Source organism: Prionailurus viverrinus, chromosome A2, assembly GCF_022837055.1.
Source record: "Prionailurus viverrinus isolate Anna chromosome A2, UM_Priviv_1.0, whole genome shotgun sequence".
Taxonomy (NCBI): Eukaryota; Metazoa; Chordata; class Mammalia; order Carnivora; family Felidae; genus Prionailurus; species Prionailurus viverrinus.
Window position 1 is genome coordinate 13,829,056 of NC_062562.1, and position 27,189 is coordinate 13,856,244.

At 46.5% G+C, this 27,189-nt stretch overlaps 1 protein-coding gene across 6 annotated transcripts in view; it reads left to right on the top strand.

Moving 5' to 3' along the window:
* The window catches only part of GATAD2A (GATA zinc finger domain containing 2A), a 102,641-nt gene that overhangs the window by 55,008 nt on the left and 20,444 nt on the right, over positions 1-27,189 (top strand). For 5 of the 6 annotated variants that reach the window (XM_047835285.1, XM_047835294.1, XM_047835304.1 and 2 more), the window contains one exon: positions 10,670-10,938. In XM_047835285.1, coding sequence (XP_047691241.1) covers positions 10,670-10,938 — 269 coding nt within the window. The remainder of the gene's footprint in view (positions 1-10,669; positions 10,939-27,189) is intronic. The other variant, XM_047835322.1, reaches the window with a different exon arrangement.

Sequence of the window (27,189 nt, forward strand, 5' to 3'; positions counted from 1 at the left end):
AAATTGTTTGTCTTGGATAGGGCTTGGGAAGGTGTGGGCTGAAGTGGCTGAGGTGCATGGGGATCCACCTGAGGTCCCTCAGGGCTCTGGGTTTTTTCATGGGTTTTAGAAGTTGATGATTCTAATCTAATTTTTGTACTTTAGGGTTTTCCTTTTCGGGACAGGTGGATCAGGAGTGGAATGAATACTGATCACACATAAGAACTGCTGATCTTTTGCTCAGAATTGAACAGAGAAAGACCTTTTCTGACACAATTGGGCAAGATTTGGAAGTGGGAAGAGGAGAGGAAAACTGTGCACGTGTGTGAGTGCATGTGGTGTGCATGTGTGGGCACTTGTGTCTGAGTATGCATGAATGTGGGTGTACATATATGTATATTTGTGGTGCAAGGTTGTGTGGTGTGCAACTAGCCTGGGGCACTGCAGCCTTGGGATATGGGGAGCTGTCTTGTCAATGCCCCAGTTTCCCATGTGCTTCTTCTACCAATAGGGTATGCATTGAGTGGGGTCAAATGATCCCAAGTCTGGGGTGCTGTGTGTTCCTTGTCCCTTTCCCTCTCTTCTCACTGCCTCAGCTTCCCCAGAAACTGGAGCCCAGGCGCCATGGCCATTGGAGGCTGACAGTAAGATTGTCTACCTTGTGAGAAGCCTTTGAAAGAGTGAGTGAGTCCCTTCAGTAGGATAGAAGAATTTGTTGGTCATGTGTCTCATTTTAATAAAGTGATTGTCCACCTGGTGAGTTGTGTTGGTTTCTCTTAACATGAAGCAGAAGGCTAGGAAAACCTGCATTGAGACTCCAGGTCCAGACAGCCCCAGTGTAGGATTGACAGGGCACCACCAGATTGGGGGGTGAAGTGATATGCCCACTAGTCAGGCCCAGTGTCCATATAAAGGTCAGAAGAATTGAAGGACCAAGGCAGTGACCAGATGGAGGCTGAGCCCCTGAAAGGTCCCAGGAAGGTTCCTGGGGCTCTCTTGCTGTCCCCGGGCTGCAGTAGGCTATGGAGCTGCAGCCACAGGCAGAATGCACCAAGTGAGGATTGTCGTTGTTAAGAGATCTCAGTGGGACAGGATGCTGTGACAGTGCAGCCTTCTGCCCAGGACCTTTCCTAGAGTGGGACAGTTGGGGGTATTGTGGTATGGACCTGCATCATCCCCCTGTTTGTTCCCCCGTCCCCTTCTCAAGAGTTTCCCTGGCACAGATGACCCCTTTCTTCCCAGTCCTCAAAGGGTGAAGTCCTGCTTACCTGGAGAAGTTGGGCCCTGCACCTCCCTTCCTACTGCACAACATTCCCAGGGACCCCCAAGTCTCTAGCAAACCAGCCCCAGTGTGCTCAAGTCACACTGTTTGTTGTTGTTGTTACTGTTAAGTTTATTCATTTTGACGGGGGGGTGGGGGGTGGAGAATGAGTGGGGGAGGGGCAGAGAGGGGTTGGGGAGAATCCAAAGCAGGCTCTGAGCTGTCAGTGTAGAGCCCAGTGTGAGGCTGGAACTCAGGAACTGAGATCATGACCTGAGCCAAGATCAAGAGTCAGGTCTTAACCAACTGAGCCACCCAGGTGCCCCTCAGGTCATACTTTGTATCCCAGCTCAAACATCCCTATTCTTGCTTTCTTGCTTTCTTTTTCTTTTTCTTTTTTTAAGTTTATTTATTTATTTTGAGAGGCAGGGAGAGAGAACACCAGCATGGGAGTGGCAGCGAGCGAGCGAGAGAATCCCAAGCAGGCTCTGTGCTTTCAGCATAGAACCTGACTCGGGGCTGGAACCCACGAACTATGAGGTTATAACCTGAGCTGAAATCAAGAGTTGGATGCTCAACCTACTGAGCCATACTGGCATCCCAAACAACCCTATTTCAAGAAGGGCTCACCCCACCCCCTCCCAGCCCTGTGCCCATCAAGGTTATTCACATCTCCCTATGCTCTTCCTTAGAGCTTTGGTCTGATGCTCAGGCATGAGTGCTGAGGAACTGCTTGTTTCTGTAACTGGGTTAAAGTTTGTTCACTGCAGTAATCAAGTTTATAGCACATAATTTCCTTATACGAGGGACCTATTTATCTTGAGAGTGTGTAGGGCTTTTAGGATGGAATAAAATTGACCCACGTAGTGAGACAGACTGACCCTTCAGTGAGTGCTCTTCCCTCTGCACTTTTCGAAACTAAATTTCTTCTGACTTTTAAAAAGGGTTAACCTTGATTCCTGGGCTCAGATTGAATTTACATGTCCAAGTTGTTTTTTGAAACCTGTTTTTCTTTGCAGTCAGTTCTGTGATAATGCTCATTTTGGAAAAGCAGATTTGTTTCAACACTATTGATGTATTAGGGCACAATTGGAGCATGATACATACACGTTGTATGTGGTTGTGTGAAATTTTGTCCAGGAAAGTGCTAGGTTATGGGTTGGGAAGCTATGTCCCACAGGCTGGTGGTCTGTTTTGGTAAATAAAGTTTGAATGGGACAGAGCTATACCCATTTGAGGACATATTGTTAAAACTGCAGAGCTGAGTAATCAGGACAGAGACAGAAAGACCTGCAGAGCTGAATATATTTACTGTGTCCCTTTAAGAAAAAGTTTGCCAACTCCTTCACTAGATAAATCCAGAAGATTGCTCTCAGTAAAAGAGCACTTGACCATACATAAAATTAAAATGCACACACCTCAGATATGCACCAAGCCCTCTCCAGGCCATACCATTTTCTCCTGGGGTCAGACAGCCTCATTCCAGCATGTCACAGTAACTCAGAAAACAGCCACAGCAAATGCCAGGTCTTCCCTCAGGTGAGGGGTTAGGCTTCAGGTAGAATTTGTGTATTTTTTAACTGTTTAACTTGCTACCATTTAAAAATCAGGTTTTTGTCTTTTTTTTTTTTTTTTTTTTAATCTCATGATTAAGTTTTGGGATGTTGTGTACTGCCCTGGTCACTGGACTGTTGCAGGAGGGGGTCTCCCTAGCATCTTTTTAGTCCAGGTCTTTGAGGGCCCATGGAGCTCCTGGCCAGGCAGGTAAACCAAGTGCCTTCCTAATGGTGTATGAGAGAGAAAGTGCCTATATTTTTGGAGTATCTTAGGTTTTCAGACCACTAAGGGTTAAGAACCCAGCTTCAGTCAGTGAGTAAGTAAGACTTAGTTCTTCTTTTGAACAAACCTGTAGCACAGGACTCAGGGTGGCTCCTTTCCTCTGTCTGAGACCATCCCTGCTCAGCGGCTTGGCCCTTGATGTCTATACCCATGCCTGGACCATCTCCCCAGATTCCTGTTCCTTGTCTCAGCCTCAGTCTGTGGGACTCTATATATTCGCCTTTCAGAAAGTCCAAATGGCAGAGTTTTTAATGAAAGTACTTGTTTGCTTCATTTTGACCTATAAGGCAAACCCCAGGAATCGTACGTTTCATGAGGATAATCTACAGAAATGCAGGTTTAACTCAGTAGCACGTACCGAACCCATATTGTTTTGCTCCACACTGAATATGGAGGTGAATGGAAAGAAAAAAGCTGCTGCCATGGAGGAGTCTAGCAACAAGCTGGGAGAAGAGATGAAGCTGCTGAATAGTATGGGGATTGTTGTTGTGGAACTGTGTGAGACATGGGCTCCCTCAGAGCGAGCCCACACTGATGCTGTGGCCTGGCAGCCATTCCGCACAACTGATGGCCCAGGTAGAAGGTGGGTTGCGGGGATGAGCTGAGGGGTTTGAGTTTACTGTGTAGAGCTTGAGATTTGCTTTAGTAAGTAACACAGGGGATGGACTTTTAAGCTGCTGAGACACTTGCTAATAATAATGAGTGGGAAAGTCACAGCAGTGGCACCTCTCAGTCCACTGAAGGTTGCATATTTGTCTTATGTTCTTGGTTCTGCCTGTTGGAGGAGCCAGCCTCCTGATTTTCCTACATTATAAAGCACTCTCCCTCTGGCCTGGGAGCATTTCCCTCCAAAGGGCCCTCTCCCCTTGTCTCATCCCTATACACTTATCCTTTTAAAAAGTTTTCAGCATCTGCATGTGGGAGTGTTATTTTATCTAGCTAGCTCTCCTTTTTATCTTTGTGTTCTTTGAATACAAGACTGATAGAAAGTCACTGTTAGGAGAAATAATTTAATACAGAAAGTGAAAGTTTCTGAATTCTTCAGAAATGAGTGCTGTGGCTTTTAGCCTAATTTCTTTCACTTTTAATTTTATTAAGCTTTTTCAGTAGTTTTTTCTGAAGATTATAAGCATTTTTAAGCCATGTGAATGGTATTATACTGTTCTACACATTGATTTTCTCATTCAAGTCATTTTTTTTTTAACATTTATTGGGAGACAGAGAACAGAGCATGAGCATGAGAGAGGCAGAAAGAGGGGAAGACACAGAATCCAAAGCAGGCTCCAGGCTCTAAGCTGTTAGCACAGAGCCCAATGCAGGGCTCAAACTCACAAACTGTGAGATCATGACCTGAGCCGAAGTTGGATGTTTAACCAACTGAGCCTCCCAGGCACCCCTCATTCAAGTCATTTTAAAAAAAAAAAAATTTAATTTATAATTTTAGAGTGCGTGTGAATGGGGGAGAGGGGCAGAGAGGGAGAGACTCTCGAGCAGGCTCCATGCTCTGCATGGAGGCTTGATCCCACGACCGTGGAATCATGACTTGAGCTGAAATCAAGAGTCGGATGCGCAGATGACTGAGCCACCCAGGCGACCCTCATTCAAATTATTTCTAATATCACTCTGTTTCTTCACATAGCATGTCTGTGAGGTGTGGGTAGGGAAACTGAGGCTGAAAGACTAACAAGTTCTCTCAGCCCATTGTTGCCTGAGATTTGGCCTCTGTTCTCTCCTGTGTCTGGTAGTAGAGGCTGGCTGTTGGGATCGTCCTTCTGTTCCCCAGGTTAAGTTGCATCCCTTGTACTCAGCCTTAACAGGGTTTGACGTTTAAAACCTGAGAGCTGGCATTTTTATCGTGCGTTCCTTCCAGAACACAGCCACTGCATCCCTGCTACTATCGTTCAGAGAGAGGCATCAGGAAGTGGCTCAGGACTTGAGCAGAGTGAACTCTCTGTTCTGGAAGAGAAGATAAGTGCCTGTCAACCAGAGGCTGCTGACACCACAGTATAGCTTAGTTGTTCTCTCCCCGTCCCCTCCCCAGGTACCTGGCTTTGACTCTCAAGAATGTAGGGAGCCTCCAGAGGGTGAGCAGAGGGTGTACAGGTCTGGGACTTCTCTTCTGCAGCTTCTGCAGGCTGTTGTGTCTGGGAGGGTCAATGGGATTCCTGGGTCCAGGCAGGAGACGAGAGAAATCATGCAGAAGGGCATCATAGATAGCCCCAGCCTCAGGACCACCAGGGCACAAAGATCCACCTGCACTGTGCATCTGCTGAGGGGCACTCTGGCGGTGGGTGCCTGGCTGCAGGCCTGCTGGAACTGCACACCTGGCAGGGCCTGTGTGTCGCAGTGTGGAGGTTGGCCAGTGCCAAGTGAAACCAGTGTCTGGACCTCATCGTCACCCAACTTGGCATTGGACGCTTCACTGGCCCTTCTTTCCTGACAGGGAGGGGTGCTCTGTGCTGCCGAAAACAGTGGCTGCCCCATGTGCAGGCTTCCACCTGTCAGTAGACACTCCTCGGCCTCTCTGTGTGGGTCTGGTAGACTCCTACTCACCATGTCCAAATTTCCCTGCTTCCAACCTTCTTCTCCCAGATCTCCTCTTACCTCATTTCAGAAAACCAATTCCATCCAGTTGCTCAGGCAAAAATAAAACAAAGCAATCTTTTCTTGCCTCCTGTCCAGCTGTTGGTATGTTGTGTTGTCTAAAGTATACTTAGGGTTTGGTCATATCTCCCCACTTCTCAGTCTCTTTCCCATCCTGAGCCACAAGATACAGAAGTCTCCCCCAAACTGCTCTCCCTGCCATCTCCTACTCCAGTCTATACCCATATCAACCAGATGATCCTTTAGAACAAATTGGATCTCCCCTCATCCCCACCCCTCCACGTTCCCCCTGAGGACAGTCCACACTTAGTACCCTCTTTTCTTCCACCTCCTCATGCTCACTCTTCTGTGCTCTGGAAAGAGCACCCCAAGTCCACTTTTCTCATGCCTGAAACAGGAGTGTTATTGATAGTATTCCTGCTGGTATGTTAGTAACAGAGTAATATAAATAGCATTTCCTGGTACAGATAATGATAATGCTTCAGAGTTATGGCTCCATGACTTGTGTTTGTTTACTTTTTTTTAAGTTAACTTTTTTTATGATAAAAAATATGTTTACTGGCATTATGTGCTCAACTTGTGCCAGGTGCTTTCTGTTGGTTTCCTGAGTCTTGTTTAAAAATTCTGGTTCCTGCATCATTCACCTCTTTGGAGTTGCTTTAGAAGAGGTTTTCCAAGGGGCGCCTGGGTGGCGCAGTCGGTTAAGCGTCCGACTTCAGCCAGGTCACGATCTTGCGGTCCGTGAGTTCGAGCCCCGCGTCGGGCTCTGGGCTGATGGCTCAGAGCCTGGAGCCTGTTTCCGATTCTGTGTCTCCCTCTCTCTCTGCCCCTCCCCCGTTCATGCTCTGTCTCTCTCTGTCCCAAAAATAAATAAAAACGTTGAAAAAAAAATTAAAAAAAAAAAAAAAGAAGAAGAGGTTTTCCACCTGAGGTTCTCAGATCAGTTAGACAGTGGCATTTTACTAAAAAATAAAGTATCTTTTGGTAGAGGCATTTACAATTTGCATTGACCCAAAGCCCCTTGTCCACATTCCACCTGTTATTTGGTTGCCTCTTCGACCTGAGGTCGGTCGTTCTGTGCTGTGCCTATGTAGCCGCTAGAGTGACTGGAACCTCCCTTCTTGGGGCAAGGAAGACCTGGGTTGCTTCCTGCCACCTCTCTGCCCGCCCAGCCCTGTCTGAGGATGCATTAGAGCAGGCTCTGCGTGACTTAATTGTGTTTGTGAGAGTGAGAAGAAAGGACTGAGGCCATCTGGGTTCCAGCCCTGCTTCCTGGGTAGCAGCCTGTGCCTCAGGCAGCCTTGCAGTCCTGGGAGCCTCATCTTTACAATGGGCTGCTGTTGTCAGGATCTGCCCCTGTCTTCAGGCAACAGCCAGGACAGGATCCCCCTTAAGTAAGAGGGGGTTGCTCTTTGTGGGCTGGCAGTTCCTGAATGGGCCTGTGGTAGAACCCTCACTGGCTAGGGGTTTTGAAGCAAATCCTAACTTTCCATCACAATAATCCAGCCTCTTTACCTGTTCTTTTTTATTTTTAATGTTTGTTTATTTTTGAGAGAAAGTGTGGGTGCATAAGTGGGGGAGGGGCAGCGAGAGGGGGGCAGAGGATCTTAAGTGGGCTCTGCACTGACAGCAGCAAGCCCAGTGTGGGGCTCAAACTCAAAAACCGTGAGATCATGATCTGAGCTGAAGTCAGATGCTCAACTGACTAAGCCACCGAGGCGCCCCTTTACCTGCTCTTTAGAAAGTATTCTGAGGTAACTCCTCACTGCTTTTTTGCAGAAATTGTAGGTCATGCTTCATTCCTCAAGGCTGGTTTCTTCCCTATAGCTTTGTCATTGATCTTGGGTTTGTGCCTGCAGGGTGATGGACACTAGCCCTAATGTGCTAGGGCACTGGTCCTTCCTGCTGAGAGGAGGGAGGAGTATTCTTTATTAGCACCTGTACTCCCCAGGAGCAAATGCTTCCTCTGGCTTCTAAGGCAACCATCTTGCTGTGGAGTAGGCCCTACCCAAGATGGAGGGGGGCACGGGGCAGGTGGTGCAGAGCTGGACGCACCCTCTGCCATAGTCAGCCCTGCCCCCTCCAGCTGTGCTGTTCCTTTTTGTGGTGGGGGAGGGATGCAGCTGGCCACCCCTCCCGAGAATGCCCTGCTGGAGCCAGAGGGCAGGGCATGCATGTACTGCCAGGCTGGCCATTGGTTCTGGGTCCAGGGTTGGCAGATTTCCAGTCCCTCGGCTTTAGAGTGAGCTACCTTGCTTGACACTGCACACAGAACATAAACAGGCTGTATTCCAGGCCCTCTGCTGGGGACCCTGATCAGCTACCTGAACTAGGGTGTTGTTGGGGCCCTGTGGCCCAGAGTGGTCACTGGAGCTAGAAGAGGAGCAGCCCTGTGTGGGTATGAGGCTCTGCTCTGGCCCTTTATGCTTGCTTATTTTATATTAGTGACAATGAAGTGAGGTCACTTGGGTACTACTTTGTCAGTCTGGTGACCTGGCACACGGTGAACTGGTTGTTGGTCCCCACCCGCCCAATCTGTGTGGGTATTTGAGAGGAAGGACTTCATGCAGGGTCTGGGTTTGGATGACTTTCCTGGATTGGAGCCTGGAGCTTATAAGGCCAGAGACTGTACTAGGTGGGTGTGCCAGGCTGGAACAGAGGCAGAGTGGGGAAGCATGGGGGAGTTTAAGTACAGGACTGAGGTGGGGGCATCCTCCTCCTCCACCTCAGTCCCATTCTTCCCTGGTCTGTACCAGCCCAGACTGGGAACTTCTCCCTTAGGGACAGAATTTCTTCTGACTCTAGTGGGCATGCCTTTTTGCCTCTTTCCTGGTCTTGTCTCTTCTCCTTTTTGATCCTGACAGGCTCCTCTCTTGCCCTGGGAACACAGCTACCTGCTGTCCAAGGCAGCTACTGAAATTGTTACTCTTGTCCAATTCCCCAAATGTTTAAGGAGCTTCTCTTTTAGGCAGCCCTCAAAGGAAAGATGACCCATGCCTCCCACAATGAGGGAGGGGAGGTTGACTGACACTCATCTCAGGGCAATGACTTATCTGCAATCTCACAGAGAGGACTGATAGATTCACTGAGCAGGCTGACAGGGTTTGTTGTCAAGACATATCAGAGAAGGACAGAAGCCATAGAGCTTTAGGCTAAGAGGGACATGGGGTATCCTTTGCTTTTCTCTGGGGCAGTTAGGAGACCATATCCATACAGAGTGTGGGAGGACGAGATGAGGGGATGTTTGGGGGGGTGACTAGGACTGAGCAGTTGGTACAGGGTGGGCAGCAGGCACAGGCTAGTGTGCCAGGAGGGGTTGGGGGCAGATGGAAGTCTTGTCAGTAGCCCATGCCCTTGGGCTTCAGAGTTCTCCAGCCCCACCTTCTGTCAACATGGGTGGAGAGCATTCTGGGGGTAATATGACCACCGGGAGACTTGCTCATTTTGACCCTTTTGGACTGCCTGTAGGAGTAGATATTTGAGTGCCCTGGCCAGGCCACAGTGGCCCGACACGTGTGCATGTGGACTGCTCTGCCTCCTGAGCCAGGAGCATGAAACAGCAGTCAATTTCTTTCCTTTAACTCTAAGTCCACCGAAGAGGCCACTAGGACATGGTCCTGCACTGTTGCTCATTTGAGAAATCGGCTCCTTAACAAGGTTGTGAGTGAGTCATCTTAGGAATGCATCCCATGTATGATGATGTTGCCCCTTCATTGCTCTGTGTTGCCCCTAGTCTCCCAGAAGGTTGGCTCCAGGACAGGCTTCTCAGGGTATTGGTGGTGAGGAAACTGGGGTGCCAGATGCCCTGCCTGTGTGGACACAGAGCCAGGAGGCCTTCAGTGTAGGCACACCACAGGTATGAATTGAGATTCTCAAGGGGCTTGTAGTGTGTTCCTCTGTGGACCCTGTGTTGGTAGACATAGGCACCTACCATCCTGTGTAGAACTGGCATTTTGGGAATCCTCCTAGAGCCTGGCAGCTAAATTCTTTTTTGTCCCTCATGAACTCTGGCTTGGCTTTTTTAGACCCTGACTCTTGCAGTCTTATTTCCTGCGTCCTGCCTTGTTGGGACATCGGGGCTGGAGTGGCTCCTTTAAGAGCGAGCGCCTGTGTCCCAGACTCTGTTGTGGAATGCCAGCAGCCTCCCTGCAGACAGACATCATTGCGCTGTCCTCCGTCCTGTCTCTGTGAGGGTTAACAACACTTCAGCTTGTTGTCTGGAACCGGTTCAGACTGGTTTTCTGGAAAGTGCTTTGTCTCTCAGACTGAATCCTGGGAAGGGTCATGTGGAGCCCAGTGATGTCATGGGATCAAAAACTGACTCAGCTGTTTTTTTCTTCTTTTCTTTCTTTAAATCAAGATATGTGTGTGCTGCAGGTACAGGGTGCTGGCATGGTGACGGGCCAGCTCTCACCCCACTCAAAGTTTACCTTGCTGGCAGTCAAAGGGTTAAAGGTGACCCCCACTTCTCACTCCCCTGAGGTGAGCAGGGAGTAAGGAGGCCGCCCCTCACTAAAGGGGAGAATGGTCAACCCGAGTCAGTGCAGTGCAGTTCTGGACCTGGGCAGTGACCCTGCTTCTGGTACAGCAGTGTCTCCCCTTCCCGGATTCCAGAAATCTCCAACCTAGGGCAGGTACTCAGAATTCCATAGGCAGGAAGTTCAGATCTAGAACAGTTTTCCTCTCTTTGCTTTTGAATTTGGAGCACAGAGAATTCCTCTTCCTTCTAATAATCAGCCACTTTCCATTGTTCCTGTCCAGGTCCCTGCAGGTCTCAGCTCCCCAGATGCTCCATGGATCTTGCCCAGCCTTCCCATGTCAGTTAAGAAAGGTCCTGGGCACACTTTGTGAGGCCTGCATTTGTTGTACCGACTTCTACTATCATCATGGGGCAAGGAAAACTCTTCAAGCTGACACACTGAAGTTTCTAAGAAGGTAGCAACTTGGTTGTGCCAAGTTTAAATGTCATGTTTTCTCCTTCCAAAGTTCAGAATGACTGAAGAAGCATGCCGAACACGGAGTCAGAAACGAGCGCTTGAACGGGACCCAGCAGAGGATGATGTGGAAAGCAAGAAAATAAAAATGGAGAGAGGATTGTTGTCTTCAGATTTAAACACTGACGGAGACATGAGAGTGACGCCTGAGCCAGGAGCAGGCCCAGCCCAAGGGTTGCTGAGGGGGGCAGAGGTGACAGCCATGGGCAGATGTGAAGGGCAGGCGGGCGACGGGCCCGTGGACATGCGTACCTCATACAGGTGAGCAGGAGGGACCTGGAACCAGGTCTTGTGGGTGTGAGAAGGCGGTGGGGAGATGGGCCTGAGGAAGCATCCCTTGGTGAGTTACGGGTTCTAGTCCTGGCATTGCTGTGCTGTCCTGGACAAGGGATCTCCTCACTGGGGCCTGGACATCAATGGCAAGGGGTGTGGGTCTCACAGGAGGAAGGGGCAGTATCCTCCTCCATTGGCTGCCCTGCAAGGCAGTGAGTCTTCATTAAACTGATACCATTTGTTTCTTCAGCTGGTGCTTTTGGCTTGTGGAAAAAGTTGGGAGTTTTTCATTTCAGTATATGTCCCTGCTTTACAGATCTGGGGTTCTGGAGGCCAGGGATTCTATACTGGATCTGGGTAACTAGGCTGGGGGCAGAGTCTGGAGTCCAGCTCAGAGATGCCTCTCACATGCGCCACCACTCCTCTTAGGCAGCACGTTGTGAAGGAGGAGGTCACTATTCAAGTCTGTGGTGTGGTCTGTTGATTTTTCGTTAGTCAGTACTGATTACTTCAAGAGTATTCAGATCCTCAGTTTTGTGAGGTTCTTAAGGAAAAAACTTGAAAGAATTAAGACTCACTTTACCCCCTTTCCCTACCTCCCTCATTTCTTCACTCAGAAACATTCTTTTCTTTCTATAAAGAGAAATCTGGGCCTAACTTCTGCTGTCACCGCTCCCCTTGGAGCTCTGGTGGGAACCATTCTAGCACGTTTACGCTTAGATGTCCTATGAGCCAGATACGCCACAGTGGGTGTGTTGGTATGGCCACAGTCTCCTGGCCACCCCTCACCAACCCCCTAATCCTCCCCTGCAGACTCCCTTCCATGTCTGTTTGCCCAGAGTGGGGGTGAGGGTGGCAGGTGCAGAGCTAGGGAAGCTGGGAACGTTTTGCCTTCTCATGAGTGTTGACTAACCCCGCACAGGGACTCCACCCTGTAGTCTTCATGTTAAAATCATTTTGGAGCTCAGACTTTTGGAATCCTAAGAACTTCAGAGATTATCTGGCCTGGTATTTCTCAGCTTTACAATTTTTACCTCTTTGAGATAAATGGGAAAATCCAACCCTTTCTACTGGGGAAGCATCTTAGTTTGAGGGGGTGTGTGCTCTGTGTTTCTACTACCCAAAAAGGCCTTTTTCTGTCTGGCTGTGCTTTTTGCTGTTCCTGTCCCAGAGGCCTCTTTTAAAGTTCCAGAAATAAAATTGTAAGTCTGGTTCTTCTTTCTCTCCCTCTGACTTGGTCTTCAGTAGTGTCTCAGGTACTATATCAGGTAGCTGAGGAGGAGAAAGAGCCTCCTGCTGTTTGTGAAGATCTGCTGGATGTTTGTTTGTTTCTTTCTTTAATTTTTTTAATGTTTATTTTTGAGAGAGAGAGAGAAAGCATGAGTCGGGGAAGGACAGAGAGAGAGGGAGACACAGAATCTGAAGCAGGCTCCAGGCTTGAGCTGTCAGCACAGAGCCGGAAGTAGGGCTCGAACCCCCGATGGACCAGACTGTGAGATCATGACCTGAGCCAAAGTGAGACCCTTAACCAACTGAGCCACCCAGGCACTCCATCTGCTGGATATTTCTCGTGATCCTGGGCTCCTGGTGTGCATTTTCTCATGTTATCACCTTGCTGCCCTGCAGGGCAGCCCAGTGGATTGTGAGGGAGAGGTTACCAGATCTTTCTGTTGATACAGCCTGGGGCTACATTTGGCCTCTGGGCCTCTTGCTTCCAGACTTTTCCCACTATGCCCATTGGCTTCCAACCCAAGGTCACTTAGACCATGTTTTCTGAAGTTGATGGAGAATGATATCGTTACAACACATAAAGGATGCAAAGGAGCAGGGATCAGAGATTAATTTAGGCACACAGGGCATTGGGTGATCAGTACTCCAGGACTAGAAACACCTCAAGACACTTATAAAGCAGTATGAGAATGTGGACAGAGTTTGGCCTTGGTGGCCAACAGGCATAGTTGGGGTCACATCATACTCCCTGGCTGATCTTGAGCATATGATCTTAGTCTTTGTTTCTTCAATAGTAAAATGGGTGATAATCTCTGGCTTATAGGTTGATGGGTGACAGACGTGTACCCAGAATTGGTCCTAGGGTGGAGAGCAAGTGTTGGTAACAACTGCCCTTCAATCTTTGCTCAAAATAAGATGTCCATATGTAGAGCTAGTATCTCCCCAAGTTCCCACGTAGAATGTTCTGTTTAATTCATTGGAGAAGTACACTTGTGCATTTTGACAAAAATTACAGGAACAAGTACCCCAAAGCCTTTCCAAACTGTAATCTGTTCTGGAGTGTATGGCCCCAGTTTCTGTTAGAAACAGGCAGTCTTTGGATCCTTGTTGAGAGCATGTGGCTCAAGAACATCCCTTTAAGGACCTTCCTATAGCACAATGTGGTTGTTCTTGGTTCCCAGGTTAGTGTGAGATCCCTCACTGGCCAGATCAAAAGGTGGCACGGCACGGCTGTATTTGGCCATAGTTTAGGTTAGCTGAAGCTCTTTGGCTTCAGGTTCACTGAATCGTGTAAGATTAACATGCCAGTTTTATTTTTACTCATTTATTTTAAATGTTTGTTTATTGGGGCACCTGGGTGGCTCAGTTTGTTAAGCGTCCGACTTCAGCTCAGGTCATGATCTTGCTGTCTGTGAGTTCAAGCCCTGCTTCGGGCTCTGTGCTGACAGCTCAGAGCCTGGAGCCTGTTTCAAATTCTGTGTCTCCCTCTTTCTCTCTCCTCCCCCACTCATGCTCTGTCTCTCTCTTCTCAAAAATAAATAAACATTAAATGTTTATTGTTTATAAACATTTAACAATAAAAAATAAATAAACGTTAAATATTTATTTATTTTTGAAAAGAGAGAGGATGCATGCGTGCATGGGAGAGGCAGAGAGAGGGAGATAGAGAATCCCAAGCAGGTTCAGTGCAGAGCCCACTGTAGGGCTCAAACGCATGAACTGTGAGATCAAGACCTGAGCTAAAACTGAGTCTGATGTTTAACTGACTGAGCCACCCAGATGCCTCTAACGTGCCAATTTTAGATTGTTGTGCTGAGAGAATTTCATTTTTGTTTTTTAATTGAGATGTAGTACACATACTGAAAAGTACAGATGGGTGCCAATTTTCACAAACTGAATACATCCTTGTAAAGTAGAATCAAGAAACAACCTTGAGGCCCCCTTTATTCCACTTATCACTACCCTCTGAGGGTAACCAGTTTCTTCTAACAGCATAGATAATTTTCTGTTTTTGTACTTTAAATAAATGGAATTGTGCAGTCTGTACCCTTTGCTTGCTTTCATTCAATATAATGTTTGTGAGATTTACCCATGTTGTTGAATTGAGCAGTAGTTAATTCATTTTCACTATTGTATAGTATTCTGCGTCTAGAATTTGTTTGGCTCTGTTTCAAAACTGCCTCATTTTCTTTCATGCTGTCTTATGACTCTAATTGGGCTGTTGAAGACTGGAGGGAGTTTTTGGTGGCTTCTAGGAGAGATAATTTTCTTTTTCTTCAAGGCAGTGAGTGGCTGGTGAATTGAAATCACCAAGATAAAACCTTTTTTTACTACATTGGGGTGATATGTAGCATACATAGGCAGACAAAGGGGTAAAGTCCGTTCTTTCCCTCTCTACAGTTCCCCTCTCTATCTCTGACAGTTTTTCTGACTTAGGCTCCCAATTTGTGTATATTAAAAAATTTTTTTTAATTAATTTTATTTTTTAAATTTACATCCAAATTAGCATATAGTGCAACAGTGTTTTCAGGAGTAGATTCCTTATTACCCCTTACCCATGTAGCCCATTCCCCCCTCCCACAACCCCTCCAGTAACCCTCTGATCTCCATATTTAAGGGTCTCTTATGTTTTGTTCCCCTCCCTGTTTTTATATTATTTTTGCTTCCCTTCCCTTATGTTTATCTGTTCTATGTCTTAAAGTCCTCATATGAGTGAAGTCATATGATATTTGTCTTTATCTGACTAATTTCACTTAGCATAATAACCCTCCAGTTCCATCCACGTAGTTGCAAATGGCAAGAGTTCATTCTTTTTGATTGCCGAGTAATACTCCAGTGTGTGTGTGTGTGTGTGTGTGTGTGTGTGTGTGTGTGTGTGTATGTGTATAATATATACCGCATCTTCTTTATCCATTCATCCATCGGTGGACATTTGGGCTTTTTCCATACTTTGGCAATTGTTGATAGTGCTTCAAAAAAATTTTTTTAATGTTTATTTATTTTTGAGAGACAGTATGAGCAGGGGAGGGGCAGAGAAAAAGAAGCAGAATCTGAAGCAAGCTCCAGGCTCCAGCTGTCAGCACAGAGCCCGAGACAGGGCTCGAAGCCACGAACTGTGAGATCATGACCTGAGCCTAAGTCAGAGGTTTTAACCAACTGAGCCACCCAGATGCCCCTCAATTTGTGTATTAAAAAAAATTTTTTTTTAGTATTTATTTATTTTTGAGAGAGAGACAGAGCATGAACAGGGGAAGAGCAGAGAGAGAAGGAGGCACAGAATCTGAAGCAGGCTCCAGGCTCTGAGCTGTCAGCACAGAGCCTCATGCGGGGCTTGAACTCAAAAACCGCGAGATCATGACCTGAGCCGAAGTCGGACGCTTAACTAGCTGAGACACCCAAGCTCCCCCAATTTGTGTATGTTTTATTTTCAAAATAAATCAAAGCTGGGGAATAATTTCCTCCCCCCCTCCAGTCCCCCCCAAAAAACCCATAAAACAGGACAGAATTGGCCCAAAAAAAGCCCATCGTTTGAGCACTCTAGAAATTGACCAGAGGCATACAGCAATCTGAGAAGTGTTTGTGCTTAAGAAACTGCCAAACTTCAGGTAAGAATAGTGAGAATCTGTAGCATTTAGCCTGGGACTCCTTCCATACCATCTCCCCAGTTCTATTGGTAGGGAAGTTCTGCCTAGGCTGTGAAGACCAACCTCTTTTCTGTAGGGGTGAGAAGGGACTCATTCAATTTAAGAGAGTGGTGGATAGCAACCCTGGGCCCATGGCCTTGTTGGTTGAAGTGACAGTCTTGGAGATGGGCAAATGGGGAAGGATGATTGCTGTATTAGCCCCAGGCTGTAGTCATAGTTGGAGCAAGACAGAAAAACTACTTGAAGAAATAATGATCAAAAATTTGTGAGGAGAAGCTCAACAAACCTCAGGGAGCTTAAATACAAAGCGATCTATAACTAGACACATCATAGTCAAATTGTTAATAAGTCAGAGAAAAAGAAAATCTTGAAAGTGGCAAGAGGAAAAGGACCCCTCACATACACGGGAGCATTAATATGATTAACAGCCAGCTTCTCATCCAAGACCATGGAAACGAAAAAGGAGTTGAGTGACATTCAGAGTACTCAAAGACAAAAACTGTCAACCTGGAATTCTGTGTCCAGCAAAACTCCTTCAGAAACAAAGGGAAAAAAGACATTTTCAGATAAAGACCAAGAGAATCTGTCACGGTCAGACCAGCCAGTTCTTCAGACTGAAAGAAAATGACATGTTGGTAACTTAAGTTCCCAGGAAGAAATAAAGAGCATTGGAAATGGTAAATACATGGTCTAATATAAAATACTTTATTCTCATTTCTTCTTATAACACATATCATGTAAAGCATTAACTGTAACTAACACTGGTCAGCATAGACAAAAATAACCATTTCAGCTCTCTGGAAATTGACCAAGGTATACAAAAATCTCTTGTGTTTATATGTTTATAGATCTGTCAGACAATGATAGTATAAAACAGGAGGAATGAAATGGAGCTCTGTTGGGGTTAAGTATCTACATTTTACCAGAGTCGAGTTAATATTAATCTGAAGTATGTTGTGGTAAATTAATAAAATTATTATAATATCTAGAGCAATGATTAACAAAATAGCTTTAAAATATGACTTAAAAAATCAACAAAATAATATAACGGTACACTAAAAAATGTTTAACACCAAAGGAGATCATCAGCAAGGAACAGAGGAACATAAAAGTAAGAATGGGTGTAGAATACAAATAGCAATATGACACCTGTAAACCCAATCATATCAATTATTGTGTTAAATGTGAGTAGTCTAGGGGTACTGGGTGGCTCAGTTGGTTAAGTGTCTGACTCTTGATTTCGGCTCAGGTCATGGTCTCACAGCTGTGAGAGGGAGCCCTGCATCATCTTTGTTAGGCTCCGTGCTGGATGTGGAGCCTACGTAACATTCTCTGTCTCCCACTGCCCCTCCTGTGCTCTCACATGCACTTGCTCGCTCTCGCTCTCTCTCAAAAAAAAAAAAAAAAAAAAAAAAAAGGTGGTTTAAACACCCCAATTATAAAGGCAGAGATTTTCAGACTAGATGAAAAAGCAAGATCCAGCTTAATTATATGTTATCTGTAAGAGACACCCCTTAGATTTAAGGATGCTTAAAATCCTTTGGTAAAGTGATGGGAAAAGCTATACCATAAGTAACCATAGGAAAGCTAGAGTGACTATCGATGTCAGATAAAATCAACTTTAAGACAAAAAATATTACTGTAGCCAAAGGGCAGCATTTTATAACAATATGTCAGGGAGACATAACAGTTATAAATGTATATGCGCCTAACAACAACCCCCAAATACCTTAGGAATAAATTGCTAGGATTGAGAGTAGAAATAGACAATTCATCAGTTATAGAGAATTAAGTACTCCACTCAATAATTGGTAGAACAGCTAAACAGAAAATTGGTAAGATTCTAGAAGACTCAAAGAGCATTGTTGACTCATTTGGTCTAACAGGAATCTATAGAAGACCTGGTGACTACAGAAAACAGAATATATCTTTTTACATTCTCATGGATCATTCTCCAGGGGAGATCAGATGCTGGGCCATAAAACAAGTCTCAAAGATGGTTGTGGGTTTTTTTGTTTGTTTGTTTTTTTTAAAGACAGTAACAAGTGTTGGTGAGGATGTGGAGAAAGTGGAACTCTCATACTTTGCTGGTGAGAATGTAAAATGCATAACAGTTGGCAGTTTATTATAAAGTTAGACATGAACATTCAACATGACCCAGTATTCTATCCAAGGATGGTACTCAAGAGAAATGAAAACATGTGTCCACACAAAGACAGGTACATGGATGTTCATAGCAGCATGATTCATAATAATCAAAAAGTGGAAACAGTCCATATAGCCACGATTAAATAAAATGTTATATCCATGCAGCGGATTACTATTTAGCAATAAAAAAGTGAACTACGGATTTATGCTGCAGCGTGGATAAACCTCACACTTCCTATGCTGGTGGGAAGACAACAGATCCAGAGACTGCTTGTTGTATAATTTCATCTACAGGGAATGTCCAAAGCAAACTTACTGTAGAGACTGATCAGTGGTTGCCTGAGGGCAGGGGGGGGTGCAGTGATTAACATCTCACAGGCAAAAGGGAAATTTGGGGGGTGGTGGAAGTATTCCAAAATTGGATTGTGGTAATGGTTGCACAATAAGTTTATTAAAAATCATTGAATTGTACTCCTACAGTGAATGAAGTTTGTGGTATGTAAATTAGATCTCAATATGGATGTTTAAAAAAACTAATGAGGTTAAAATAGTTTGGTTTCTGTTCTGGCATCCATAAATGTGCTTACAAGAAAACAGAAATCCACAGAGGTGGAAGTTGAGCCTGCTGGCCTTGTGAGACCAGCCCAAAGGTCATGGGCACATGCCTACCCTCCCCCCTCCCCCCCTCCCCCCAAGTCAGGACTATTGGAGGAGGCTAGAGCTGGGGCAGGCAGTGGAAGCTATGTTGAGTTCTTTGTTTTGTTTCTGTGATAAGTAGATTCTACTCCTGTACTTTGCTATAGAAAATCTCTTTCTGTCACAAATTGTTGATCTTTAGAAATAATCTGGGCCATGCATAGATGAGAACAACTTTTTTCCCCCCTCGTTTTGGGTGGAGGAGCATTTAACTCAATAAAATATGAGCCTCTTCTCTAGATGTCCTGCACCTGAAAGGTAAGGACTAGGTGTCTTGTTGCTCTGGGCCTTTGTAGGGTGGGAACTCCATGAATGGCCACCCCCATGCTTTACTGAAAACGTGTTTATATATGCCTTTTTCTGAGACATCAGCCCTCCCAGGATTGTTAACACGCCAGGACCAGGCTTACTGTGATAGGCACCGTGGTGGTCCCTGGAGGTAGACATGATAGGACAAGATCTGACTACAGCTACTTTCTGGTGTGCTGTAATATGAAAGAATGTACAGAGGTCTTGGGGAGAAAGACTAGAAGTTAAGGGGTATGGCTCATTGGGGATGGAAGTCAATGGGCATTGAAGCAGATCATCTATACTTCTTCATTTTACCTCGTTGGGGCTCCCTGGGTCCCACGGGGGCGGGTGGGGGGGCGGGGTAGTGGCAGACTAGTAGGCCAACTTCCACTTCTCAGTAGCCTGCTACATGGGCCTCAGTGGATGTGGGGCAGATGTACTGATGACTTCCTGTCGGGTTCTCTTGGGGTGTGTGGCCTTTGGGTAACTGCATGTCTCCCTCCTCTCTTCTCATCATGCATCTCACCCACAGGATGGGGCTTCATTCAAACCAAGGGCTTGCCCTGTGCTGTGGGTAGAAGGGGCTCCTATCTGGCACTGAGGGGCCCTTGGCCTGTTGGGGACTGGCAGTAGCACCTGAGGTGTTAGAGCTGTCCCTGACTTTTGTTTTTCTGGCTTTCCACACTCCCTTGTCAGACACTCGTGAACTTGAGCATACTAAAAATGCATAAAAGTACTCTCTGTTTTACCAAGCCTGCAAAGCAGGGCTCTTTTGTTAAAGCTGGTGTTCTTGATGACAGAACCCCTGCTCCATCTTTCTTTAGAGACTTTGGCATTCACCAAGGAGGTGACACATCTGTAAATAAACTAGTCACCTCTTTTGTGCCTAGGGATGTCACTACTCATCATTTGGTATTGAAACAGGAGTTGGGTGTCCTGCAGTGGTGTGTTGTGTGAGGGCACAATCATCTACACTCACATTAACGTCTGATGTCTCTTCCAAAGCGAAAATGAATCTGAAAGTAACATGATAGTGCAGCCACAGCTGCCTGTTGTCTATAACATGGGATTATGTGGACAGTCTTCTTCTGTTCTATATAGAAATGGGGCCTGCAGGAAAAGGTGTGTATTCCTTAACTTTTCCAAGATGACATTCTAGGTCATAGGTAGAGTTCTTGTTGTTTGGGTGGATGCTCTTTACAAGCAGCCTCTTGGGAGAGGAAAGATAAAGTAAACACTTGGGTTGCCTGCCTTGCAAGGAGGTAAAGCGCAGTGAGCCTCTCCTGGTGTGTTTTTCACCTGTGTAGTCCAAAGCCTTATCAGGATACAGAACCTAGTCATCACCATAAGAAGGGGCCATTTATACATTTCCTGTCATCCTTGACTGGGTGTACTCTCTCACCCTAGACTAATCTTGCCTCTTCTCAAAAATGGATTCTAGAAATGGAATCATGCGTGTGCTCAGTGGGGCCTGACTTCCCTCATTCCATGTGCTTTGGGATTCATCCCTGTTGTACCAGTATTTTCCTGAATGACTCCTATGTGGGTATGCACAGTGTATCCACTCACCTGTCCATAGACACCTGGCAGTCTGCAGTTTGGGGCTGGTGTGAGTACAACTGCTATGATTATTCCTATAGGGCTGCACATGGGCATCAATTCTCATTTCTCTCTCTTGGTAAATACGTAGGGGATGAATTGCAGGGTCACAGAATAGGTGCATGTTGAATTGTTATTAAAAAAAGAAAAAAAAAACCTACTAGGCCTTTCCCCAAAAATACCTGGGCTGTTTTGCTCTCACAGGTGTGGGGATTCAGCTGCTTCATACTCAATTTGGTATTGTCATTCTTTACAGTTTTAGCCATGGGGTCTACAAAGAGGTCTGGGTCCAGGTCCTAGCCTTCTTGTGTGACTTTCACCTTTACCCCGTGATGATAAAAGGGTGGTCGTTGCCACATGGGCTGTTTGAGGATAGAAAGGCAGTTCTCACCAGCTATGTACTGACCCGAGCCCCCATCTATTCTCTTTTCAGGACCGTGCCCCATCATAGCTGTGCCTGGTCTGGCCAGCTGTCTGCTGGAATGTGCATCCTTGAGGGAATTGGGTGGATCTAACACAGCTGTGGGTGTGATGGCTTGGGTTTTTGCACTGCCTGGGCAGGTGTGGTTGCAACCCTCACTCTTGACTCTCTGACAGTCTTCCTCATAGGGAATGACCATCTCTCCCTCCCCCTCCCCTTTTGTGTGAAAGCTTTGGAAGTCTCTCAGCCAGAAGCCTATCTACTGTGTGACCATCACTTCCCCTGAGTCTGGGGCCTCCTGCACTCTTCTGGAAGGTTCTCTGGAGTCCAGCCCAGCCCCAGCACCTGTTGTGGGCTGGCTGCTGCCTTTTACTTTCTAATTCTCTACTGCTAGGTGACTTCTAGGAGGGGCTGGGCAGTCTCAAGGAGCAGCTCCATCAACTCAGACTAGAACTCTCCATAGCCTGCTTGCTTTTCTTAGCTTGCTTTTCTTAGCTTGGGAACTGAGAGGTATATTCCTTTGGAAATCTGGTTCTGATTCTGTGCTTCCTTCCCTGCGTAAGCTGTGGCCTCTCTTATCTCCTCATTCTCTGCCTTATCCCTTCCCTCCAGGCTCTTCATCCCAGTTCTGTCTTTTTGTCCACATGCCTTTATTCTGGACTATATCTTATCTTAGGTTTGAAATTATTGAAATTTGAGGGGTTCACCTGTACTTCTAAAAATCATTAGGTAATAATGCTGGGGTATCAGAGTGACAGACTCTGGATGTCCTCTTTCTAACTCCCAAAGAGACTTAGTTCACATGGGGCCTAGTGTAAGCCAGCCTGATAAGAGGTAAGGAGCCACCTGCCCCTTGCCTTTACAATACCTTCCTCTAGTGCTCGCTTTGGCAGCACATATACAATACCTTCCTCTAGTAATGAAGGGCTGTCCCTTTCTCACTGGACGGTGCCTGCCTTCTTAGGGATGTGATGGTCCTGACAGGAACCAGAAGGCCACTGTGTACAGTCAGTGAGGTAAACGCCTGTCAAGACTCCTCCTTTAGCAATCAGGGGCTCTTCAGACATGTGAGTTAAGCAGGATTATAGATTAAGCAGGTCATTTTATTTTGAAATTATTTGGTTTAATTCTGCAGTTGAAGTTTCTGATACCTCTTCAGCACATATTCCTGCTAGTGCTTTGTTTGTCACCTGACAGATTCCTCATCCTTTAACTGGTGCCTTAGCTGCTGTAGCAGGTCATTTAAATGTTTTACCTGGGCAGATATGTGAGGGCTCTTACCAGCCCTCCACTATGCCACTTAAAACTGCTTTCATGTGCTTTGTTTTGTATCTTGCAGCCAATTCTGTGCTGTATTGAGAACTGTTTGTACCAAAACCATAACAAACCTAGATGGTGGGGGTGGCAAGCACACTGGCCTGAGGGATCCTGTCCTGTCCCTTGCAGCCACCTAGCCTGGTGAAACAGTGGGATGAAGAGGGCCCTGTGTAGAATAGGTAAAAAACAGGGGTAAATGCCTGGGACCTCCCAAGGGCCTGTGTGACTCCAGGTGGGGCAACCAGGAGTCCACCTTGAGAAGACTTTTCTCAGCAGAAAGCGCCTGGAAGAAAAGGAGAGCTGACCCAGTGGTAAGAGATTTCCAGGGTGGTTTTCTTTCTGTCAAAGAGATGAGCATGTGAATTATAATTTGTGAGCCCAAGGGGAGTAGCAGGTGGTGGAAAAAGAATTGGCGTCCAGCAGTTTCATTCCATTCACATCCCCATGTGGCCCGGGACCATTCACTCTACCCTGGTGAAGCTCACTGTCTTCTCTGATGTGAGGCTGGTCGTTCTTAAGCTTCGGAAGCTCCCAGTGTGGTCTAGTAAGGTGTGTCACAGTGCTGATAGGAAGACGTCTTGGGACTTACAGTTGTCCAATAATGAGGGAAAGGAAGGCAGGTGAATGGTCACAGACCTCTGTGGGAAAAAGGTGGTGACACAGTGGCTAGGCAAGGTCAGTTGCCTTCAGAGACACTGAAGTGGCCAAAGCAGCCTAGATGTTGGTGAGAGGGGCCTGCCTGGGGGTGGGATGGGAGAGGAGGTAGGGAGTGTCTGTTGGGTGGAGAGGAGACATACCAGACGTTACTAATCCCTTTCCTTGGGTCCCAAGCCATAAGACTGCTTATTTTTAGAGCTTAAATCATAAAAATAGTCCTGATGTAAATAACCACATTGAAAAGCTTTATTTGGATCTTAGTGGGACTAAGACCTGGTGACATGCAGAGTTCCCTAGTGCAGGGCCTTGATAGCATTCAGAAGCAACTTTAACACAGCCACACTCTCTAAAGGGAACAAGTCCAGGTATCCACTGTTCCCTCCTTCAAGAGGACTTGCAGTGTCCGTGGGCAGTGTGGGAAAGAGTGGTCTGGGTAGCACATTTTATGGAGCTCACACACCAGAAATTGGGGTGCTTAGGGGCTCCAAGTCCTTGGAGGCACTGGGTTTGGTGAGAGGGCCTGAGAAGGCCCACAGTGGCAGTGGGAGCAGGGCCAGGTTGTCTGGTGGGAACGATGAGCCATGGGACACACCTTCTGGAGGGGAGAGAGTTGATGTGCTCTGGGCCTGGGTATAGCCCAGAAGCTTGTGGGACACCTGATTGTGATGGTGGAGGTAAACATGTCTGGAGGAGGGAGGGAGGGAAATGCCTTTACCTGGAGAATGGAGGTAGGAAGGGAATGGGGTATGAGAATGGACACCACCCCTAGTGTCCTGGCATTAGGAGCCTGGGGCACCTGACTGACCTCCGAGGGAAGTCTGGGCTTGGCCTCCCCATCTGCATATGCAGGGTGTCTAGGCTGCCCTAAATGGTGCCAAGTTCACTGTGAATTGGGTAACTGCAGAGCCTGTACAGTTACCACTACCCCCCACCTTTTTTTTTTTTTTTTTTTTTTTAAGATTTTATTTTTGAGCAATCTCAAAAGTCAGTGTGGGTCTAGAACTCACAATCCCAAGACCAAGAGTCGCATGCTCCACCTACTAAACCAGCCAGGCGCTCCTACAGTTGCTGCTTTTAAGGCCATAAACAGGGCCAAATTTTGTTGGCTTATAATTGAATAGATTTTATAGGGAAATTATGGCGAATCTGTTGGGTGAGTTCTGTGAAATTTTTAGCGTGTCTCACTTTTCAGAACACAACTTTGGCAGCAAGTGACAGCCATATGGGCCATGATGTGTCAGGAGGACTCCACTCAGGAGCCTTTGCTCACACTAGCCCTTGCCATGGGAAACCTTGGCAATGCCTTGCTGAAAGCATTGGTGCAACCCCCTTTCCATCTTGGTTATGTGAAAAATATCTCTTGGCCATTTGCTGTGTTGGAAATTTGAAAATATTTATTAATCGTGTCCTGGATTTGGTCATCATGTCTCCTTAGACTCATCTGGGCTGAGAGTTTCTCAGACTTTCTTATTTTTGATGACCTCAACAGTTTTGAAGAGGACTGGTCAGGTGTGTTGTGGGAAATCCTTTAGTTGTGATATGTCTGGTGTTTTTTCATTGTTGGCCTGGGTTGATGGGTTTGGAGAGGACCACAGAGGTGCAGTACTCTTCTTGCCATATTGTCTCTACAGCACATGCCATCATCTTGACTTTTCACTGTGATGTTGACCTTAATCACCTGGTTGACATGGCATCTGTCAGGTATCTCCACTGTAAAGTTACTCTCTTCTCTCTTTCTATGTTGGACTCCTTGGAAGGAAGTCACCAGGTGCAGCTCACACCTGAGGGGTGAAGAGTCACACATACACACACCTCCCGAAGAGCAGAGCAGCTGCACAAATTATTCGGGATTCTTCTGCCTCGGTGATTTGTGACTTCTCCCCGAGTGATCTTTTACTCATGTTTGAGTTTGTAATACCATGAAACATTAGAAAATAGTAGTTTACAGAGTTATAGAGACCTTTGAAATAATACATTGCATTATTCAATATCACAAAATCAGATTAGCTAATATCTGACTTCTTGGGCTCATGGAAGCAAACACAAATTTTCCAAAATTCTACATTTTGTTTGTTGGAAGCTTGGACTTTTATCATTGGCAACAAATGCTGTCGGTTGTTTCCTAGAAGAAACAGGCTTTGCTTTAACCATTTTGGGGGAAATGTCTGCCAAACACTCAAAAGTCTAAATAACCACAATGTGTCTGTCAGTCTTTCCTTCATGCATTGTGAGTGCTCATACACATGCTTTTCTTCTGGATGGCTGTCATTTGGTACACAGCAGGAGTGCTTTATCTTGACACAGAGTATTAAAAAGGTACGTACTTGGGCACCTGGGTGGCTCGGTCGATTAAGTGTCCGACTTCGGCTCAGGTCATGATCTCACGGTTCATGAGTTTGAGCCCCACCTGGGGTGAGCTCAAGTCCCACTTCTGGTGAGCTCGAGCCCCACTCTGGGCTTCACACCCCGTGCTCGCTCACTCCCTTCTCCCTCCCTCTGCCTCTCACTCACTCATGCTCTCTCAAAAAAAAAAAAAAAAAATTGAAAAGGTACATACTCCAGGGTTGAAGTTAAATAAAGTCAATAGCTTGTACTTCATTCAGGGCTTTGCCTACAGTATGGTGTCACTGAATCCTGGCAATTTGGCTCTACTGTCCTAATTTGGTGAAAAAGGCAGTTGTCTCAGTGTTACAATGAAAACGACCTGGCAGAGCCCAGTTCAATGCAGAGTTGCTTAGGTGGGCTGGGGATAGGTCATCTGGCATGGGCAGAGCCCAGGACATCCACCAGAGCAGTGTGCTCACATCTCAGGCAGCAGTGGTTAATGGCCTGCTGGAGTCAGACAGTAGAAGGAAGAGAAGCCCTCAGTGTGGAACCTTGTTCCCAGGGACTTCTGACTGCAGGCAGGTGACCTGATGAGTCAATTCAGAGCTAAATTATAGCTGCAAAGGTGATGGGAACTGTTCTGTCTGTCCACGTCACATTCAGCAAGGATGGGGAAGAGAAGTGGGGCTGTCATTTGTGGACTAGGTGCACTTTTTGTGCCTTTTACATTTTACAACATTCCCTGGAGGTCAACAGAATCCCATTCTGCAAATGAAGGAACTGAGGGTCATTGAGGTTTGGTGATTGAGTGGAGCCCCCATAGCTGCAGAGGTAAGCCCAGCCTCCCATGGTCCTGCTGCACTTACAGCAGCTGGAGCAGATCTGGTGGGGTGTGGGAAGCACCAGAGCTGTGCTGAGAGAACAAGTTGAGATTTGCCAGGGAAAGGTGGGGGAGGATCCAGCTGTTTGAAACACAGATTTTTTAAGGGGGCAATAAACTTTCAGGCAAAAGCAAGCACTTTCCATTTATCACAAAAATTTGTAGTTGCTCCAAGCTGGAAAGCAATGTTTATTTCTCAGGGGTGGTTTTCATCTGCACACAGGTGAGTTTTCTCTTGCTGTGAGGTGGTGAAGGAGCTGGCATGCCAGGAGATGTGTTTGGGTTTATGTGATGTAGGGATTCCCTCCATGCTGCAGAGTGCTCCTAGGTTTTCTTTGTGTTCGTACCTGGAGGAAGGTTGGTCTGGCATGTGGGTCCAGTGACTGGAGGAAGGAGGGAACGCCAGTGTTGGTGCTGTGGCGTCTAGGGTCCCCTGTTCCTTTTTTCCTCATTCTCCCAGGCCCTGGGCCCTTTGGGAGTCTGGATGCCTGAGTGCTGCATCCACCTCCCCCCCCGGCTCATTTCCTAGGCAGGTAAGAGTTGTAGCCCAGTCAGTCTAAGGGCTACATCCATGTTGTCACACTGTTCTCTCTTTCTCACCTCAGAGACTCAGCATGTGGATGCTGCTGGCTTGTCCAGGATCCTAAGTATAAATAAAAACATTTCCTTCTTTAAACTAGTCCAAAAATGATATTTGATAATCCGAGTTAGAGGTGTCAGAGTTGACAGTCATGTGAAACCCATCCTCTCCCATGCTGTGACTGCTTCTTTTTCTGGGGTGTCATTGAGCCCTTTAGGCCACGGGCATACAACTGTTCTGATCCGTGGTGGGGGCCTCGGTCCCTGTGCAATGCACAGCCTTCGGTGTCCCAGAATTGGGCAGGATTACCAAGGGTCCACAGAAACCTGGGCCTAGTGTGGGCCCAGGTTATCTGCCGCCATAGGTGTGTGACCTCAAGAAGTCACACCTTTCAGACTTGCCTGAATGGGGTGACAGTCAGTCAGTTGAGAGGAGTACACAGATTACAAGA